The sequence below is a fragment of the Nicotiana attenuata genome, unplaced genomic scaffold, assembly GCF_001879085.1.
Source record: "Nicotiana attenuata strain UT unplaced genomic scaffold, NIATTr2, whole genome shotgun sequence".
In the NCBI taxonomy this organism is placed as follows: Eukaryota; Viridiplantae; Streptophyta; class Magnoliopsida; order Solanales; family Solanaceae; genus Nicotiana; species Nicotiana attenuata.
In genome coordinates this window covers 5,788-20,239 of record NW_017673862.1, presented here as the reverse complement: position 1 = coordinate 20,239, position 14,452 = coordinate 5,788, and the positions used below count along the sequence as shown (strand labels likewise).

The 14,452-nt window shown below is 38.0% G+C and overlaps 1 protein-coding gene across 2 annotated transcripts; it reads right to left on the bottom strand.

Moving 5' to 3' along the window:
* Positions 1–107: 107 nt before the first annotated feature.
* On the bottom strand, positions 108–9,318 carry LOC109217481. Of its 2 annotated transcripts, XM_019381736.1 has the most exons (9): positions 8,707–9,318; positions 5,655–5,754; positions 4,108–4,175; positions 3,384–3,456; positions 2,855–2,964; positions 2,658–2,762; positions 894–993; positions 609–720; positions 433–521 (listed from the first exon to the last, which is right to left on the bottom strand). In XM_019381736.1, exons 2-8 carry the CDS (start codon positions 5,736–5,738, stop codon positions 655–657), a joined length of 606 nt encoding a protein of 201 aa, XP_019237281.1. In that variant the 5' UTR covers positions 5,739–5,754; positions 8,707–9,318; the 3' UTR covers positions 433–521; positions 609–654. The 2 variants fall into 2 exon arrangements, with proteins under 2 accessions (XP_019237280.1, XP_019237281.1); XM_019381735.1 differs by lacking the exon at positions 609–720 and having other exon boundaries at positions 108–521.
* Between the last annotated feature and the right edge of the window lie 5,134 nt (positions 9,319–14,452).

The following is a 14,452-nucleotide window of genomic DNA, read 5'->3' as shown; positions in this document are numbered from 1 at the left end:
TTAATTTCAGCACTTAAAAGTACTTTTCAGCACTTAATATTTATCAGCTACTTCAGATCAGCTAATCCAAATTAAATCAATGTGAAGGCAGACCTTGACAATCAATATTATATCAACAAAGCATATTGAATTAAGCTTAAAAAAATTGAGTAATGCAGGTGTTTTTCACACTTCACCTTCAGCATTTAAAGAATTGTATAACCTCCGACCCCCCAAAATAACTTTAACTTTGTTAAACTAAAATTACAGATTACATTTTACTCATGAGGTATCCTCTGGTACTATACACGGTAACAAAAAAACCAAGCATTTTGTCAAATCTCCACTAACAAAGGGGTCGGCTGCTAAGTCACTCGAATAAGTAATACAACCATGACAAAAACTAATGTCATGACAAAGATCAAGAGCCACTGGAAGCATGTAGTCTTGAAACTCCGGGAATACACATCCATAGCCCTGGAAGTTGCATGCCCTGTACTTGCTAGGCTATGCTCAACTGCTTTCTCAGTTGAATCAAGTATCTGCATCCACATTATATGTGACAATTATGAGGCCAATGTACACAAAGTAACCAAGTTTAACAAGAGAGAAAAGGAAAAGATCATAACTTGACAAGATAACTCTGAATTCGAGTGAATCCAAACAGATTGTACGCTACAGTTCCATATCTTTTTCACACTGAACTACTAAAGAATGTTCAAACATGTAATGCCAGAGTGACTACAAAAATAATTGTTGTGTCAGAAAAGATGGTATGTGCCACCAATAATCTCAATTGCCTCCTACAGGCAAAATAGTTTAAATGATTTGGAGACGGCAAAATCATTCTCGAAGCAAAAATTGGAGATGGTTCCCAACAATTTAAGCAGAGTGAAAAGAAATATAAAACTTACTTTCTCAGTATTTTTGATAGATTGATTCATCATGAGACTACTCTCTTTGAGCTGCCGTGCCAAAATAACCATTTCATCTGTCAAGTCCTCCTGAAGTTTCCTGCAAAAGATGAGAACATCTGATAAATGATCAGGAGACTCTCCCTATCTACCCTCGCCCCTCTCCAGAGAAAAGAAAAATTGCACAAATAAGTGATTAATTTTTCTTGTAACTTTTCTCCTACAACGGAAAAGGTTGGACAAACATATGTGTTGCAGGCTTGCAGCAAAATGCAGCTGTAAGTCTATTATCTGCCTCCATTCACAAAAGCATATTGAGAATCAGACTAATTTAGTAAATGCTAATTTCAACCTTTCAGCTAGCTTTATTAGCATGTTATCCATAAAACATACTTATATAAAACTCATGGAAATATAATTTTCTAATTGCAACGCCCATTCTTTTTTGCATTAACTCTATGAAAGAAGCATTAAAGCTCCTTCCTATGATGTTGATCAAGCCAGATTTCAGAGTAGCCCCCAACTTTAATGAAAGGCAATTGTCAAACCATCAGTCTGAAGACTCCAACTATAGTTTAAGCAAAAAGTGTTGGAGCTTGATAGGCTCTGCATCACATTGATCATTTATTTATTTACTTATTGTGACAGAAATGTGTGTGTCAAACAGTGCCTACTGCGAGTGTGGGCATTCATGTGGATTCTTCAAAATACACTATAAATTAGCAAAAAAAAAACTACCTGTGTAGCCAAGTCCATCAAACATAACTGGGAACTGGGGTGCATATAACCTCAGAGCTAAGATTAGTTTAGTATGTCAAATTGATGCAATTTCAGAGCACTCAAGGCACAAAAAGAAATTCTAAAACTTACACAAATGAAAATGAACAGTTAGTTAAAAGATGCTTCTCTTCAGCTCAATCAATTTGAAATGCTACCTTAACTAGAATGTCAAAATTGCCAACCTACATCATCTAAGAGAACTTCAGAAAGGCAAGCTGTTAGCCATACAGCATATAGCTGATTAGCCAACAAAGTGGCAGACTTGTACGTAGCTCATAAAGGCTTATAGCCCGTTTGGCCAAGCTGCAAAAATCAGCTTATTTTGAGAAGTGCTTTTTTCCAAAAGTGTTTTCTCAAAAGTGCTTTTGGTGAGAAGCTGTTTGTGTTTGGCTAATTAGTTTGAAAAGCACTTCTGAGCAGCAATTAGTGTTTGGCCAAGCTTTAAAAAACTGCTTTTAAGTGTATTTTTCTCAAAAGTGCTTCTCAAAAAAGTGCTTTCGGAGAGAAGCTACTTTTTTCTGCTTCTCCAAAACTGCTTCCGCTTCTCCTCAAAAGTACTTTTTTTTCCTTTCAAAAGCTTGGCCAAACGCCTCAATTTTTGGCCAAAAGTGCTTTTGGCAAAAAAAAAAAAAAAAAAAAGCACTTTTGGCCAAAGAGAAGCTTGGCCAAACAGGCTCTCGGTGTGCTCCATCTCTTCTACTTAGTAAATAAAAGAGAGGAAAAAAAAAAGATATGGAGTATCCTAAAAGAAAGGAGTATCTTGCTTCCCTTATACAGGGACTTTTCTGGTTATATTTAATAGCATATCAACTATTTTTTCTAATAACTAAAGAAGAGCGCAAAACCACTATCACTTTTAACCACACATGGAAAGCTGCTTCTTTACAGGAACAAATACACACCAGAAATCCCTTGGTGGAACAGATGCCAACACATAAAACTGTCTATAAGTATCAATAAGGAAAAGAAGTACAGATAGAGCACCTGTGCTTCTCAATATGTGTCCGTGCAGCATCATCCAATTTGACTGCAGTTGATTGATCAGAACCAATGGAGTCTCGAGATCTCTCCTCATTGTTTGAATGGACCCTGTTTCACTCCAAAAAAAATTACGTTCAAGCGAGATACTGATAAACGGCACATTACAACGGCTATAAATGACAAAAGAGCCATGCAGGTACCCGACTCTTCTTCTCAGTCCTTCAGAAGCAGAACTCACACTGTCTTCTGCTTTGGGAGTTCCGCTGCTCGAAGTCTCGGCCACAGGTTCCTCAGGTGTTTGCACATCAGACTGGATTTGGTTAAACGACAATAGCAGATCATTGATATATTAATCATATACAAATAGAAGCAAAAACATTTTCGACAGACTACTTGCATATGACTATAACAAGTTGATCTAATATAAGTTGAAAGATAGACTCCAGAAGAGAAGATTGAACCACGTTCAAAGACATCAAAAGAACGGAGTTATGGAAACAACAGTAGCAGTAAGGCCAAAAGAATGGTGAAGTCTGAAATGCTGAGCACTATGGACTAACAGAGCAAATAATGCACTAAACTTCAGTGACAGCCTATTGATAAAAAAAATGCCAGCTCTTTCATATTCCGTAAAAACAGTAAAATACCTCCATATGATATGTTTTCGTATAAGAAAGCAAGGTGAATCGGAATGATAAATCACAAAAAATGAAACTAGCTTGCGCATACCATGGGCACAGCTAACTTGGCAGCAATGGCTTCAATGTTCTCTGCATATTCGTTCACCTTGGCTTTTGAAACTCTGTTTTGGGAAACAACATGAAAATGGAACAAACATCAGGAAAAAAGCATCTGGTAACTAAAAATAAAATAAGAGACCCGTTAAGAATATATACCACGTCAAGCCAAGTTAATAAACATATAAAACATTCTCCTTGAGCAGTAGATTAAGAAAAAGTAGAGTTATCTGTGGAATGACCAGGGATGCATGAAAGGAATTATTGTCCTCCTGTGGTATGGTGCTGCACACCGCCAAATGGACAGCACAAAGATTACTAATCCCAGCATCATGACTTCCAGTGTCACAATACTAGGCTATTAGTCATGCTCAGGATGCGGATTTTTCATTATAGGCAGGATATTTGTCCACTGACTCAAAAATATAACTGTAATATGTCCAAATTTGGAGAAGGGTAGGGGGAGTTGAGAGTGAAAGAGTGTGATTTCCTTTTAATCGATCCTGAGAGGGTTTTCAATCTATTACTTACGTAGAGTGAAATGGCTAGGCAGCATACATTTAAATTTAAACGATAACTCCAACTAAAGAAACAAAATGCAGGGACTTCATTAAAAAAATCACAGAAGGTAAGGAACCCAAAAGTGCTGGAAATTTGTGTAGCAACATGTAATTTTCTTCAAATTATATAATTGGAAAAGAATAAAGCATATAGACCTTGGTAATCCGTCTGGATTCCTCTCTTCAGCCACCTGCTCCAGCAGTTCGCGCAAAGTAGCAACATACTGTGAAAGATGTAACAAATAGAAATAATAAATGCATATCCCTGTTCAAAGAAAATCGAGATGACAAAAATTGCACAATTCCCCACATTAGCAAATTGCCTATGCCATGATTTTCTGAAAAGCTTTTCAAAGAAACAACCCATGTCACAATTTGCGGCTGCGTGCACGTAGAATTATTAACTTTCACAAATAACAACTATGTCAGAGAATAAGTACTTTTGCTCCAAACAAAATTTTTTACAGGTAAAATGTGTTGAAGGCATGCAAGTGGGGTGCAACATTGTATACAAAATTTGTATGCAAAATCTGCGTACATCTTACCCTCACCGGACCCCGCTAGTGGGAACTCACTGGGTTTTTTGTTGTTGTTGTTATTGTTAAAGTCCGAAAACATGTATCCTTAGAGAAGCCAAGTATTTTATACCAGTGCACTCCAGTCCCAATATTGAACCCCTAGAACACTATCACTGGACTACACTCTTACCAACACTAACTAAAATAGGAGAAAGTATATTTAACAAGCGGGCAGAGTTAACCATTAGTCCTCTCTGTCCATCAAATGCACAATGGTTCATCTCTTTCCAAACGGTCCATATAAAATTACTTGAGGAAAGACCCACTTAATCAGTAGCATTATGCCTTTATCTGATATTAACCCAAAGTAGGATGAAAATACATAGCCTTTTTTAAGGATGAATTCATATGGGGATTGGACAATGGAAATCCCCATCATCCTCCATTGTGTTAGTGAATCAACAGAGCTACTAGTTCACTCGAAGCTGCCCAAATATTTAAAGCTCCCAAAATACAAAGAAGGCGTACTCTTAAATGCTCACAGCCCACACAGATAATATGAGCTCCATTAAATAGCACATTGTTTAAATTCTTAAAAACCTCTAGCAAAATAATTAACAAGATGAAGAGAAAATTTTAAATAAAAAAACAAAAGCATATAGCTACTGATCTACTGTTAGTCAAAGAACCTATTAGATTCTTTTACACAAGCCTAGTGTTTCAAAGTAAGCTTCTTAAAGCATATCATCAAAGTCACAGAAATAAGCCTCTTAATAGCTCGGGAAATCAAGATGACCAAACATCCTTTTTGTGCATTTATAACATGTGATTGAGGTCTAAAAACACTTCCCCAAATGAGATAACCAGATGTACCCACACTCAAACACCAAAACATGAAATTAAATTACAAAAATCCATATTAGAGTATAGGCATGTCATAGTGATCAGAAAGTTTAAACCTTTAAGGACTAGAATCATCTGTACAAGAATATAATGTCTTAATATATATATATATATATATATATATATATATATATATATATGATAAACTCATCATATTCACGACCAGTCTCACATAAATGCAACAAAAAGCATCCAGCTATTTCGAAGAATGAAAAGAAAAATGAGGAAATGCAACCATCATTCCTTTATAAAGAATCGAACTTGAATGATATATGCACTTACATGTATAAGCTTTGCTTGATTTTGCTGTTGTGGTGCAGTTACAAGTAATCTCTTCAAGTTCACTTCAGTTTTGCTCAAACCCATGACACCCTCTAAAAAACTTTTTGACAATAGAATCAAGAAAGTCAATCTTTCAGACTCCATCTGTTATCGAGTGAAAAATGAACAACAATATGCCAACTTTCTACTCATCACAGCAGATTCCTTTTAGATATATACAATTTTCATGGTCTACCTCTATCATGCACTTCTAGCCATATTCTTCAAATTTTCAAATTACGAACTAAAAAGAAGTGTACATAGCCCTAGTTAAACAGTTCCTTTTTTTCCTACTTCAATTGCCCAAATAATCACATATTCATAGTATTTCTAGTTCAAAACCAAGTAATAACTGAAACAGATTATAATCAACTTCAGTAGATTACAAATGCAGCACAATGGATCAATCAAATGAAAAAGAACCCACTTGAATGCATACAATTCACTACCTCCAGTACTTAAATTGGGGGAAAAACGTAAGGGCCTCAAATGAGTTACCACTCCGCCCAATTGACCCTAGTGGGAGCCGAGGTAGCATATATCCCATGAAATTAAATTGTAGTGGCGGCTACAAATATGTAATGAATTGTATTTCAGCTAATACTTCCTTATATATAGACGTAATTCCTAGTGCATGTTCCTTTCATTTGAGAATCACATAACGGAAATCGAAGCGAAAATTAAATTGTAGCCTCGTTTGCCCCACACGATTATCACCCCAAAAATAATTCTCTTAAGAAGGCATAATTTACTACATCAATAGTAGTGATAAAAAAATGTTAATCGGTTGGTAATAACATATTATGCTGAAACGCGATGCAGAAGCAAAACAGTTTACCCATATAAACAAACATTTGCTCATAGTATTCTTGCTTGAAATGTGTATGTACATGAGAGGAAAGCAATTTACCAGTGTGATTTTTGAGCACTTCAATCTTCTACACGATAAAACATAATGAAGAAAAAACTATGGGCATAGGCTAATATGGCGATAGATCTCTTCCTTTGCTAGTTGGCTTGTCTTCTTTTTTTCCTTTTTATATTTTATCGGAAGTGTTTTTCTTTTTCTTTTTTTTTGAAAAGGATTAAAAATGCCCCTACTATTGGAAAAGGTTTAAAAATAGAAAGAATTACCCTCCTATGTCGGTCGGCCCAATCTCACAACCAAAAATAGCCCATATTTGCATTTTTACATTCCTATACACTATAATATAATTCGATATTTTACCATGGTTGAGCCATTGCAGACTGTTATCAAATCTGCCAAAACTTATTTAATTGCCAAGTCGAAGAATTGAGACTCTCATTTGATCATCTAATCAAGAAGACCAAATTTCCTTTTTTATTTGTATCAAATTCAACCGTAGTACTTCAGTTGGCCAGATAGAAGAAACTTCTATAATTGATTTGATGCAAGAATATTATCATCTTCTTGTCAGTTTGTTGTCTTTTTCCAATTTTAACTTATTGTAACGACTCGGCCGGTCGTTTTAAGAATTTACGCCCCGATCTCCTATTAACTGCTTTCCCCGTATTTGTTTCTGCTATTGTGAGTTGCCGTGAGGAATCATTTGGAGTTTCGGAGAGTTTTGGGACACTTAGTTGTCACACCTCCTTTTTCACTACACCCCCGAAAGGGGTATAATAAAGGGAGTTTTTCCAATTAAAGGACAATCGAAACGGGATTATATTTATTAAAGATTCAGAGTCGCCACTTGGAATATTTATGGTGTCCCAAGTCACCGGTTCAAATCCCGAATCGAGGAAAAGATTGACTCTATATTACAGTCCGCGAACAAAAAAGCCGGATAAGGAATTCTGTTAACCCGGGAGAAGGTGTTAGGCATTCCCGAGTTCCGTGGTTCTAGCACGGTCGCTCAACTGTTATACTCGGCTTAATTATCTGATTTTAGAACATTTTGAACCTATGTGCAAATTTTAACTTTTAACCGCTTTTATTCATTTTTTAAAGAAGATTTAACGTCGTCTAAAATATGTCTTTGGATCGTGCCACATGAAATGCACCCGCAATCCGCAACATATTTTATTCAACGTCATTAAGATTTGGATTTGGTTAACATGAAATGCGCCCCCGAGTTTAGGAAGATAATATTATTAAAACAACGCGCCTAAAGCAACTACGCGTTTTTGACTTTGCGAGGGCCATGGAAATTTGCTAAATGGTACGCCTCGAATTCTAAGGATTTATACAAGATTAACCAAGCGAGGGCCATGCATTTGTCATTTTTGTTTGGAATGGGGCACCTCAAATTATTCTACCCAAGTTTCTAAATTAGAGGGCCATAGATTATATGATTCAAATGTGAATGGCACGACTCAAACTATTCAACTAAATGAACTACGGATACTCATATTAGAAACCGTAATCACGTCATGAGGATGTGCATCCAATTAATAACTCTTAAAAAACTAGAAAGCAACTCAATATCCTTACAGATTTAACAAACCAATTTCAAACGAAATAAACAAATGAGAGTAAAGCAGACTAGTGGACGAAATCATAACACAGCCACAAAGTGTCAAAACAGCCACAAAGTCACAACTCTTCAATTGGTATTCTCAAGAGACGTCGACCCTTCATTTTAAAGTCATTGTCACTTTCTGTTGTATAAAAATGAAATATATCACGAGAATGAACCAAGCCCAGTGGATTATACTTTCCCTGTTTTGCAATTTGTACTTGCAAGGAAACAAACTTTCATGTTTTGAATTTGCAAGATAGCATCACCCTTTTTACTCAAAAAGAACTGAAATAGAACATTAAACTCAAAGCAGAAGCTTCAACTTGTGAGAATTGAGCTAACATTCATCTGACCTTACGAAAAATCTGAAAATTATCAACGACGCACAGAAGGTTTAAGCCATACAAGAATCAGGTTAAAACGACAAAAGCTCGTCAAACAAGGCCCAACAGAAGTATTAAGAAAATAACTAATCAGAACATGTAAAGCGATTTCAACCAAAACAACGAATTAAGAATTCAAACACTTACGTGTAATCTGAAAGAAGATCGACTTTTACAATCGCAACGATTCTCAAATCATCAAGCAAACGAGAACCTTGAACAGGGAAACCAAATGACTCGCCGGAACCTCAACGATGACCTCGGATCTGCTAACGGAAAGCTGGTCAACTCGACCTAGACCAGACCGGAGAGCATCTGACCAACCTGAAGCCCGACAAAATTTCAAACTCGAACCCAAAATCGAAGACTGAGTAACGACGACCCAAGCTCTGAAAAGGCGACGAGAGTTTTGGGGTGTGCTGCTATTTTTAAAAGATGAAGAGAGGACGAGAGCTGCTGGTTCGAACCCCTGCTTCGCCGGATTCAATGGAGGGCCACTGAAACCACATGTTTCCCGGCGAGGGGAAGATGAGTGATGGCTGCTTTGTTGTTCTTTTGTTAGAGATGGTTGCTTCCCTTAAGTCTCCATGAAGAAGACGACAGCTAAGGTTCAGGCGTGGGATTGTGTGAAAACGGCGACGGATTTCCGTCCCTGTTGGTCTCTTAGGCGTCGTTTCTCTTTGAAGAAGAAGCAGAACCGATGGAGGTGTGAGGTTCTCTGATCTTCGAGAATTGCGGCTGCCTTTTTCTTTTTGGGTATCAGGCGCGGTCTTCTAGGTTAGCTCTTTATTAAAAGAAGATGGGTTTTTGGGCATTGGGTCGGGTCAGGCGGGTTTGGGCTTGGGTTGTTTGGGAATTGGGTAGCCATTGTATTTGCTCTTTGGGGTGGCCCAATATTAAAACCAACCTTTTCTTTTGTTTTCTTTCTTTTTCTTTCTTTTCTTTAATTAATTAAAATCCTAAATCAATCTATCTTTGTAGAAATTAAAATTATTTATTTATTTTATATTAAAACAACTAATTAACTTAAAACTAAAGAAAAGATGTTAATTTTAGAGAGTAAAAGATAAATATGTAAAAATGACAATTTTTTAGGATTTTTCTATGATTTAAAAATGTTAAAAATGCATGAAATGCAAATAAACAAAGAAAAAATCCTAAAATTAATAAAAATTACTTTTGGTCTATTTTTTAGGAGTTATTTTCATGTAGGGCAAAAATCACGTGCTCACAGCTGTCCCTCTTTGCTCGGAAACCCGAAGGGTTTTCGTGCAAAGATAAAGTGAGCGGATACGAGCGATTTTTGCCCGTTTGGATACTCCGTAGGAAGCATTTTTGAAAGATTTGACCGAACCTTGCTTCCGAGGTTGGCTACATATCCTTGGCTGTAAAGGAATCAGGTCAGTGTAGTTCAGAAGTGAGTGAGATGATGGAGTATGCCGAGATGGAAAGCCAGTCGAAGTGTCGTTCCGCCAAGGTCCCGGTCCGCGGTCCTGTTATTACATCAAAATCAAAAGAAATGAAAAAGACTAGCTAAGCCTGACAACTATGAGTTACAAGATTCCTATCTATAAGTCTTCTGAAGCTTGATCTTGAGTCTTGAATGGTTCTTCATGCAGACTTTAGATTTGAACCTTGGCGCTTGCTAGTTCCAGGTGCTAGTTCATCCTGCTTCGGCTTTTCGGATCAGGACCAGGCATGCTGTGGCCTTGGCCATGTCTTGAGCAGCCCACATCTTTCAACAACTTCTGCATTTGGATTAACTTCTTGCCTTTCTCCTTTTTCTTTCTTTATTGTGATTAACTTCTGTTGATCACCTCGGAATATTGACTCGTATTCTTGCCGCGAGCTTCTTTTGTTGCTGACCTGAATTGCATTCTGAAGTGAATTCTCTTATTCTCCAGGTAGGGGCCTGATTGCTAACATTCGAACTGTCTTTCTTGGAACCTTGCTGCTTTCCCATGAAATCTGTGCTATCTTCCTTTGAAACTTGAATTGCTTTTCCTTCGTTCTCCATATGGGCTCCTGATTATCGTCTTCCTTTGAACATTGCTGCTTTCTCTTTAGTTCTCCAGGTGGGCGCCTGATTTCCAACGCTTGAATTGTATTCCTTTCCTCTGAAACTTGAATTGTTTTCCCTTGAAACTTGAACTGTCTTCCCTTGTTCTCCAGGTGGGCGTCTGATTGCTGAAACTTTCTGTGTTCCCTTGTTTTCTATATGGGTGCCTGCAATCAAATCAAACAAAACAAACGAAATTTTCTGCCCCAGTTTGCACTAGGAAGATTTGTGAGTTGTTAGCAATATTGTAAACCACTTATACTACTGATGCAATGATGAGAGTAAACTAAAGACTAGATTAGGATGTGCGTCTCCTACGAGTAAAACCAAGTAACTTTGACTAGCAAATGCGTCTGCTAAAATAAAACCTGAATGAACCAAATTAGGAAGTGCGTCTCCTAGGGGTGAATTTAAATAACCAAGACTAGGAAGTGCGTCTCCTAGGGGTGAAAACTTCAGTGACTAAAACTAGAAAGTGTGTCTCCTATGAATGAACTTTCAATTTAGGACGTGCGTCTCCTAAAAGAATAACTTGAAAGACCTTGATTAGGAAGTGCGTCTCCTACAGGTAAAACTTCAATGAACCAGATTAGGAAGTGCGTCTCCTATGAATGAATTCTAAATTTAGGAAGTGTGTCTCCTATGGGTGAAACTTCAATGGCTCAAACTAGGAAGTGCGTCTCCTATGAACTATCAATTTAGGAAGTGTGTCTCCTACAGGTGTAACTTCAATGACTCAAACTAGGAAGTGCGTCTCCTATGAGTGAACTCTTAATTTAGGAAGTGCGTCTCCTATGGGTAAAACTTCAATGAACCAGACTAGGAAGTGTGTCTCCTAGGGCCTAACTTAAATGATTCAAACTAAGAAGTGCGTCTCTAAGGGGTGAAATCTCAATTTAGGAAGTGCATCTCCTACAGGTGTATCCTAAAAGACCCAGACTAAGAAGTGCGTCTCCTAGGGATGAAACTTGAATGAACCAAACTAGGAAGTGCGTCTCCTATGAATGAACTCCCAATTTAGGAAGTGCGTCTCCTATGGGTAAAACTTCAATGAACCAGACTAGGAAATGCGTCTCCTAGGTCATAACTTAAATGACTCAAACTAAGAAGTGCGTCTCTTAGGGGTGAAATCTCAATTTAGGAAGTGCATCTCCTATGGGTGAAACTTCAATAACTCAAACTAGGAAGTGCGTCTCCTATGAATGAACTCTCAATTTAGGAAGTGCGTCTCCTATGAATGAATTCTCAATTTAGGAAGTACATCTCCTATGGGTGAAAATAAACTTAAGAAGTGCGTCTCCTATGGGTGAAAATAAACTTAGGAAGTGCGTCTCCTAAAGGTATATCCTGAAAGACCTAGACNTGCGTCTCCTATGAATGAACTCTTAATTTATGACGTGCGTCTCCTAAAAGAATAACTTGAAAGACCTTGATTAGGAAGTGCGTCTCCTACGGGTGAAACTTCAATGACTCAAACTAGGAAGTGCGTCTCCTATGAATGAACTATCAATTTAGGAAGTGCGTCTCCTAAATGTATATCCTGAAAGACCCAGACTAGGAAGTGCGTCTCCTAGGGGTAAACTCTTAATTTAGGAAGTGTGTCTCCTAAACAGTATACCCTGAAAAACCTAGACTGGGAAGTGCGTCTCCTAGAGGTGAAACTTCAGTGATNGTAAAACTTCGATGAACCAAACTAGGAAGTGTGTCTCCTATGAATGAACTCTCAATTTAGGACGTGCGTCTCCTAAAAGAATAACTTGAAAGACCTTGACTAGGAAGTGCGTCTCCTAGGGCCTAACTTAAATGACTGAAACTAAGAAGTGCGTCTCTTAGGGGTGAAATCTCAATTTAGGAAGTGCATCTCCTACAGGTGTATCCTGAAAGACCCAGACTAAGAAGTGCGTCTCCTAGGGGTAAAATCTCAATTTAGGAAGTGCATCTCCTACAGGTGTATCCTAAAAACCCCAGACTAAGAAGTGCGTCTCCTACGGGTGAAACTTCAATGATTCAAACAAGGAAGTGCGTCTCCTATGAATGAACTCTCAATTTAGGAAGTGCGTCTCCTATGGGTAAAACTCCATTTAGGAAGTGCGTCTCCTACAACAAAATATAACTTGAAAACCCAGACTAGGCAGTGTTTTTCCTAGGGGTGATGTGTGATCCTCTCAATAGCCTTTGCGTAAGCAGCATTGGGGCATTACATCTAAAAAATTCAAGCTTTCGAACTTTGATATGAACATAGCCTTCATCCCTGTTTCAGACAAAGAAAACTTGTGAGTTTAAACATGGTGGTTAGTTTGTGGCCTTGACTTTGAGGGCGATTGCTTCTTCACTTGCCATGTTAACTTTGATTTCACCTTGAAAGACATTGCTTGCTTATTGACTAACACTTTCTCTGCCACCCTTATCACAGAAAATACCTCTCTGTCATTTCACCGATTCGTACTAAATAACGAGCTAATGAATCCCCTTCTCGTTGCCATTGAACCTGCCAATCAAATTCGTCGTAAGACTCATAATGATCAACTTTACGAAGATCCCATTCTATTCCGGAAGCTCGTAGCATTGGTCCCGATAAACCCCAATTTAATGCTTCGTCTCCCCCAATAATGCCTACGCCTTCAACTCGTTCTAAAAAAATAGGATTCCGGGTAATAAGTTTTTGATACTCAGCAACCCCTGTTAAAAAATAATCGCAAAAATCCAAACATTTATCTATCCAGCCATAGGGTAGATCGGCAGCCACCCCCCCGATACGAAAATAATTNGCTTTGGTATGAACATAGCTTCCGTCCCTGTTTCAGACAAAGAAAACTTGTGAGTTTAAACATGGTGGTTGGTTTGTGGCCTTGACTTTGCGGCGATTGCTCCTTCACTTTTCATGATAACTTTGATTTCACCTTGAAAGACGTTGCTTACTTAATGACCAACCAATTTCTTTGCCACCCGTATCACAGAAAATACCTTTTCTTCATTCAGACCTGATACCCTCTATTTGTTGCATTGCTCATGAACTGACATTTACCAACCCTTTGTGTTTCACATGAATCCCAAAGCACGTCAGTTGCCACCCACTCAGTGCATATATTGTTCTTTCTCGACTTAAACCACTGGCCTTGGCCTTGAGTTCTATTGTTCCTTCACTTGCCATGATAACTTTGATTTCCGCTTGGAAGACCTTGCTTTTCATTGGTTAACCACTTTCTCTGTCAACCTCATCACAGATAATAGCTTTGATTCGTTCACCCAACATCCTCTATCTGTTGCATTGTTCATGAATTGATATATACCAAACCTTTGTATTTCGCATGAATCCCCAAGGCATGTCGATTGTTACCAACTCAGTGCCGCATTATTCTTTCCTGACTTATGCCACTTTGATGTGCTAGCCAAATCCCGTTTTGTGCAATTGGAAAGATGGTGGCCAATTTTGAAGTCATTTCTCACTTGTTCTGACCAAACAGACTCAGGAAGAGGAAGTAAACAAGACAAAAGGAACAGAGTAAAGGACAATGGAAAGAGATGATTCCTAGCAAGAAAACTACAAAGTAGAAACCTATCAGATATGGATACCAATTCTAATGACCATGACATGCACCTGTGGCCTATTCCGTCAAGCAAGCCTGATGTTCAACTCTTGTTATACCCCCCAACCCATGAAACTGGGCTTCAATGCTCCGGTCATCTAATCTTATTCATGATCCTTATTCGGCTTGTAGTGCCCGAAGGGTTTTCACCATCAAGCCTCTCTCATTTTGTTCTTTCTCTCAACTCACCATCGCCTTATGGTGCCTATGAAGGTTTTCACCAATAAGACTCTCTCATTTTATTCTT

What these genes read in the sequence shown, in the direction of transcription:
- LOC109217481 (XM_019381735.1), bottom strand. Translation starts at nt 5,738, where the DNA reads ATGGGTTTGAGCAAAACTGAAGTGAACTTGAAGAGATTACTTGTAACT. An exon ending in CCAAGTTAGCTGTGCCCATG is followed by an intron (nt 2,965 to 3,383) that starts GTATGCGCAAGC and finishes AACCAAATCCAG; the next exon opens with TCTGATGTGCAAACACCTGA. An exon ending in CTATCAAAAATACTGAGAAA is followed by an intron (nt 522 to 893) that starts GTAAGTTTTATA and finishes ATGTGGATGCAG; the next exon opens with ATACTTGATTCAACTGAGAA.